Source organism: Monopterus albus, unplaced genomic scaffold, assembly GCF_001952655.1.
Source record: "Monopterus albus unplaced genomic scaffold, M_albus_1.0 scaffold355.1, whole genome shotgun sequence".
NCBI classification, from domain to species: domain Eukaryota; kingdom Metazoa; phylum Chordata; class Actinopteri; order Synbranchiformes; family Synbranchidae; genus Monopterus; species Monopterus albus.
The window spans coordinates 96,551-103,729 of NW_018128235.1; the positions used below are offsets into that span (position 1 = coordinate 96,551).

Genomic DNA, 7,179 nt, shown 5'->3' on the forward strand with positions numbered 1-7,179 from the left:
TTTGTTTTTGCTGAGTAACTGTAGGTCCACAGCTGAAATAGAAATGACAAATGTGATAGACATTCTCAATATTGATAAATCAAAAATTTATCTGGTGATCTAATTTGTAATGTGTTGTTAATCCACATCTACTGTAATTAACACTACTCAAGTCTGAGAACTGAGCAGTACCTGTTTTCTCTGTCCTTTTGAGCTTGTGTGATGGTCCTGTAGCTGAGGCCTGTTGAGTCAGCATGTCTGATTCTTCTGCAGCAGAAGAACATCACCTCACTATTAACCACAAATCATTGTCTTATCAGATAATGCAATATTTCATTCCACAGTGCTCCTCGCATGACCCAAAAAAATATTCATACCGTCTGAAACTTGAGATGATTCGGATGCCATCTTTGGCCTCTTGCGTTTGGAGGACCCTTAAAGAGAAGAAGTAACCAGGATGGACATTTTTAGTTACTTTCTGTCACTTAAAAACAGGAAAGAAAACTGCTATTCAAGGTGACAGTGGTAGATCGTTCCACAATTTGGGAGCAGCAGCCGCAAAGGAATGATCACCTGTAAGCTTGTGCTTTGTTCTGGGCACACTCAAAAGAAACTGATTAACTGACCTCCAAGAACACATAGGCGTATACCAGTGAAGCAAATCAGATAAATAAGAAGGCACAAAGCTGTGAAGGGATTTAAAAACAAATAACATTTTATAGTGGATCCTAAAATAAACAGGTAACCAATGCAAAGAAGCCAAAACTAGAGAAACGTGCTCATATTCACTCGTACTTGTTAAAAGGCATGCTGCAGCATTTTGGACCACCTGGAGGCGTGTAATAGAAGACTCGCTAATTCCCAGATATAATGCATTACAATAATCCATACGAGTGGTGATAAATCCATGAATGTCTCAAAGTGCCATTTAGAAACCACTGACTTTACTTTGGCCAACTGCCTTAGGTGAAAAAAAAAAATTGACTTTATGACAGCCGCAACTTCGCAATCAAATTTAAGGTCGAGGTCCATCTTAACCCCCAGATTTGAGATATTTTTCTTGTTATACTGAGATAAAAAGCCCAAACCAATGGAGGGAGACCCAGCAGTATCACCAAAGACCATCACCTCTGTCTTCTCTTCATTCAACTTTAAAAAATTAAGTGCAAGCCAAGATTTTATGTCCTTAAAGTTGATAAAACAAATAGTCATGATCTTTCATGTCTTTTTTGAACACACCCATTACATACAAAGTGATGGTGGAAAAATAACTGGCTGAATCACCTTTGGTAGCAATAACCTCAAGCTGTGGATTAGACCCCCGCAATGTTCAGGAGAAATTTTGGGCCATTCTTCTTACAGAACTGCTTCAGCTCAGCCATATTCTTAGGATGTCTGGTGTGAATGGCTGTCTGAGGTCATTCCATAGTACCTCTATTGGGTTGAGGTCTGGACTCTGACTGGCAGCAAAAACATACTGGCATTCGAAAATGTGGATATTGTGTCTATTTTGTAGTAGATTTACTTCAATGTTTAGGGTCATTGTTCTGCTGCATCACCCAGCTTGTTCTGAGCTTCAGCTTGCAGACAGCCAACCTGACATTATCCTGTTTTTAAACTTGCAGTAATTAAACCTCTGCTCAAAAAGCCTACTCTTGACCCAGGTGTCCTAGCTAATTATAGACCAATATCGAATCTCCCATTTATTTTCAAAATCCTTGAAAAAGCTGGTGCAAAGCAGTTATGTGACCACTTGCACAAGAATGATTTGTTTGAGGATTTTCAGTCAGGATTTAGAGTCCATCATAGTACAGAAACCGCATCGGTGAAAGTCACCAATGATCTTCTCCTAGCCTCGGACAAAGGACTTGTCTCCATACTTGTCCTCTTAGAACTCAGTGCTGCTTTTGACACCATTGATCACAGCATCTTACTGCAGAGACTTGAACATGTTATTGTGCAACACCTCAATGTTATGATAATAATTTCCCTTCCTACGAAGTTGCTCAAATGTTTGGCGACACTTCTTTGATGTTGATGGAAGACACATTGCTAGGGTCACTTCTGTTTCACTGCTGTGTTTCCGCTTCAGATGCCGTGCCATTTTACTTTGTGGTTTTTTGCAGTATACACAGTAATGATGCTTGTCCCACTTTCTTTTTTGACCCTTGTAGCAGGTTTTCACTGTAGCCACTGTCCTACCCTCATCCTCATTGTCGCCGCTGTCATCAGGATTCCCATCATTGCTGTTTGTGTTGCAGGGGTCTTCTTCAGATGATGGGATATACAGTATTTACTTTCCAGGTCAGGAATGGATTCTGACAGAGAATCATCTGTGGCACAGTCCTCCTGAAAGAACAAGCAGATTAGAATAGTAGTTATTCAAATAATGAACCTATAAAGTTTTGCAGTTGGGCTGCACTACTGTAGCTCACAACAAAATAAAAAGCATATCTACATACCCATTCCTCTTGTGCCTTCTTTTTTCTGTTCATCTGTAAAATTCAGAGTAAATTTGAAACATATGAAAAACCGTTACAAATAAAGCATACATCAGCTTTATTTTCCTGCATAAAGTTGGCATATCTTCAAAGACAATTTAAAGTGCTTTAACTTGTGAGCCTCTATTTAAAGAAATAACTCAAAGCAAACATTAGCTTAATAGCTTCACAAATACTAACACTGGAGAATGAGCCAGAGGACTAAACCAGAATTTAGTTTCAAACCAAAACAACTAACTAGTTTCATAAATCTTACCTGGACAATTTGCAGTTTGTTTGTTTTTTTTCATTGTCTAATTCAGCTTTCACGGTTCTCTCCTCGTCGTATCTCTCAGCATAGCGATTGTGGTGCTACCGCAGTCTCCACAGTGTTGAGGCATGCATTTAATGCAACATTAGTTGAAGTTGAGCCTCAAGCTCCAGGTGTTATAAATATTGCTTGATTCCCGCCCACTTCTAAGCTGCCCTGTCTGCGCCCTTTTAAAGACACAGGCAATATTGCATGAATTCAGCTTAAGCAGTATTTAATCAGAGCATGATACTTTTAGTGCACAAGCTGGCACACATTTTTCTGACTTTACTCTCTGTATGTGGACATCTTTTGAAACTTAGATCATTCTTTAGGATGAAAGGAGCCTATCCTAGCATTTTCCTTGTGTGGACCACCCAAAAGGTCCACACAAGAAGAAATGTCCACACAAGAAAGGTGTTTCGTCAGGGGTTGGTTCGCACAAGTATATAAAGACAAACCCACACACACACACAATAAAGAGGATACAAGTGTGATGTTGTGTGTTTATCGTGTCCAGGTTAATGTTCACCTGTGTGTGTGTGTGTGTGTGTATGTGAGACAAAATGCACCGTTTGAGTGACAGTTCAATCAGAGGTTTAACTGCCAGGGATTGTGGGATATATGTTGGGTCATGTGACCTACAAACACCTCCTCACCTATCACTGCACATATTTGCAGAGAGATCAGCTGAGCTATTGACCAGTGTGTTTGTGTGTGTGTGTGTTGCTCTGGGAGTGATCGCAGACAGTCCTGGGTAAAGCTGGCGGTGCCACAATCACTCTGGAACCAGCTGGTTTCCAGAGGCCGGGCCATAAAGGAGGACTTAGTGCTGATGTGCACTGATGCCAATTAATTAAACTACTGATATGTGAATACTTCCATTGACTTCCTTTACATTTTAGACTGCAGGGCTCCTGACGAGCTTTGTTTCTCCCACTAGTTTTACTGATCAAAGCTGGAAGGGATCTTTAATAATTGTTATAATGTAAAAAGTTTAATAATCTAATTGTGGACGTTGTGCTTCTACTAGGGACTGGTTTCGCTACCGCTGATGTCAAGAAGACCACGGTCTCAAGCTCACTGTCTACACATGGTGTTCTGATTAAGATTCCCTGATGACCACCTATCCTGCTGGTCCTATCCAGTTCTAATGGCTCGAACCTTGTCCAGATGGCTCAGGTCCCTACACCTACAGTAAATTACAATGTTGAGATGGAGATCATTCCCTGAGTCTCTCTGCACAGAACAGATCTACATGATGGGAGAGGAAAATACCCAGAGATGAAAGCAGTGTTTCCAAAATGTCTGACGAGTCTGTTGCACCGCAACACACCATGTTAATGAGTCCCTGTGAACACACTGAGTGTGTGTGAGCAGCCAGGGTTAGTGCACTAACACTCTGACAGGCTGGAAGCAGGAGGAAAAGGAGGCTTTTACTTTGCAGCGATTCATCTTCACAGAAAGGCAGCCACTCTGTGACAAAACGCCACTGATTTCTCTCTTTGGAAATGGCAAACTGACTCTCTAATGAGGCTCTGCTTTAGCTCGATACACGTGTTCAGACTGCAGTAATGAGGTGAGGAGCTTTAATAAAACTGCTCCCTATTTGATGACAGAGTCATTAAAATAAAAATGTGGCAAACTGCAGCTTTGATGTGAAAGAGGGAGAGGGAGGCCAGTGTCCTCTGCAGAAGTCAGGCGATGTACAGATGAAAATGTTCCCTGAAATGTCTCCACACCTTGCCCCTTTTCAAAGATTTCTGAAAAGCCTTGTGACATGGTCTGGTACAAACTGGCTGAAATGATTAAAACACTGGGTAGCTGTATGTCTGCTTCATATACATAATCAATCAACTGACAGAGTCATAGAAGAGAGAGAAATAGGCGAGAGAGGCAGACGTTCGTCACACTATCAAACTAAACTTTCATGATAAATTAAATCAAAATATCTTCACTTTTTTGGTTTTCACAAAAACCTTTTGATTTGACGTGGTGTAAGCTGGCTCAAACTGATTATAACAACGTAGAAGATCACCACATGTTCTGTAAAAAGTGAGAGTTCGGAGTTACTCTTTCATATATGTAGCAAACCTTCAGAATTCAACATTCCATGATATCTTAAAAACCTTTGACATAATCTGGTGTCAACTAGCTGAAGGTCACATATTTTCACCAAAATAGCTCCAATATTTCCTGTTTTTGTCAAATTAAAAATGATTGACATAATTTGACTAAAGTTTGTTTCTGCTGAAAAGTGGTACCGGACATACCGGATATTGCCTGCACCAAAGAATGACACATTTCAACAACTGATTAATTATCAATAAAATTCAGTCAGATTAAACTGTGAATCTACAAAGAAAGAAATTATGATCAAATGAATGATTTTAAAAAAGAACATTTTTTAAAAACTGCAAATAAATTTTACAAATATTTTAACCTAAACCAAATAATTCAAAAAACAAACACACACAAATTAACAGGTAAAATCAACCCAAACTACTATTCCAAAGTAAATAAAGAAAAACATTTCAGCAGCCAATCAGACAGCAGGACTCACGTTTGACTGTGAGGTCAGCGTAGGAGGACACGCCCACACCACGCTCTGATAGGGAGATGCAGCGATAGCGCCCAGAGTCACCTTTGGTCGTGTTCTCCACGTCAAAGCTCGCCACGTAACGCCGTGAGTTCACCGGCTTGGTTTCCCTGACAATGGCCTGGCGACCGCCCATCCCCTGACAACCAGCAAACAGCACACATCAAAGTAGTATTACACAATACTAAGGAAAGTACACAATTATTAGGGAACAAATACACAAAACCACTGAATAAATACAGCCATTTACTCCACTGAGATATACACATAAATAATATATAAATAAATAATGACATGCACTACTGCGCATGTACAATTATTAAAAAGTATTGACAAGCACATATAAAATGTATTTTTAAGTACTGACGGGTACTGATATTGGTAAGTCCTGCTGAGTACCTGCAGGTGCAGCAGCAAGTTGATCTGCGGTCGCCCGTTGACAGTGCAGTGAAATGTCGCCGTCTGTCTGGCGTTCACCTCCACGCCTTTAATATGCAGGAAGTGCGGCGTGCTCACTGACAACACATACACACACAGAGGTGATGTCACAAAGCTAATGTCACCGCAGTAACGGACATTTTTTCCCAGCCATCCTCAGAAAATGGATCCTGGAGGTTGCAGGTGTGTGTGTCTACAATCAGTTTATTGGACTGAGTGGAGGCAGCAAGAAAAGGTTCAGGTTGAGGATGTTTACTGGATGTTTCTCTCTCTCACACACACAACAAAGAAACATCAAAAATGCAAGGCTGGAGACAGGCAGGTAGATAAACAAGCAGATGGATCAAAGTCCATGCTAATCAATTTAGATTTTAATGAGCTCCCCTGCCTCCACACAAAAACGCAGTGACCTTGATTTTATGATGCCAGCTCAACTTTTAACATCGTTATCCAATTAAGCAACCAAACCTCATTAACCAATTAGGAGCCTGTTCTACATGGGGGTGGGACCTTCCTACATGAGTGTGTGTCTGTCTGTGTATGTAGTGTGTACTTACTGCACTGGTGTCCCTGCAGGGTGATGTCCTTGATGGCCAGAAGTCCTCTCTGACCAGTGCTGACCGCCTCGAACATCACCTGACACAAAGACCAACATCAAGACTATGATCACTGGCAGGGCTCAGGCTAGTAGAACCAGCTAGTAGTAGTAAGTAGGAGTACCATCAGTAGGTAGGGGTACCAGCAGTAGGTAGGTAGACTGATGAAAGCCATCATAGCGGCCAAGAGGCAGTACAGAGAAAAGCTGAATGGCTTCTATTGTACTGCTGACTCTGGTCGGATGTGGCAAGGCCTGCAGCATATCACAGACTACAGGACCACCACCAGCATCATCAGCTCCACCAGCATCAACAGCCTGCCGGATGACCTCAACTCCTTCTACGCCCGCTTTGAGACCTCCAGCCACAGCAAACAGAGAAGGCACGCACACACCGAGACCACCCAGCCCCCCACCTCCCCTCCACTAACTGTCTCACCAGGCCAGGTACGCACAGCCCTGAGGAAGATCAACCCCCGCAAAGCAGCAGGACCGGACAACATCCCTGGGAAGGCTCTCAGGGCATGTGCCAGCGAGCTGGCTGATGTTCTCACCACCATCTTCAATCTCTCCCTCAGCCAGAGCATCGCTCCCACCTGCTCTAAGACCACAACCATCGTCCTCCTTCCCAAGAAGAGCCCAGTCACCTGCCTGAACGACTACAGGCCAGTGGCACTGTAGTCGGAGGGTTCACCTGCAGTATGCCTACCGGCCCAACAGGGCCACCTCAGGCGCCATCGCGGCTGCCCTCCCCCATTCCCTTCACTGAATACACCTA

The 7,179-nt window shown here is 42.4% G+C and overlaps 1 protein-coding gene across 1 annotated transcript in view; it reads right to left on the minus strand.

Annotated features, from left to right (window-relative positions):
* LOC109974967 (receptor-type tyrosine-protein phosphatase mu-like) overlaps positions 1-7,179 on the minus strand; it is a gene marked incomplete at its 5' end in the record, with an annotated part of 97,770 nt that overhangs the window by 83,534 nt on the left and 7,057 nt on the right. Inside the window, 3 exons of the mRNA XM_020625447.1 lie at positions 5,333-5,507; positions 5,768-5,883; positions 6,364-6,442. Of these exons, the coding sequence (XP_020481103.1) occupies positions 5,333-5,507; positions 5,768-5,883; positions 6,364-6,442 (370 nt within the window). The remainder of the gene's footprint in view (positions 1-5,332; positions 5,508-5,767; positions 5,884-6,363; positions 6,443-7,179) is intronic.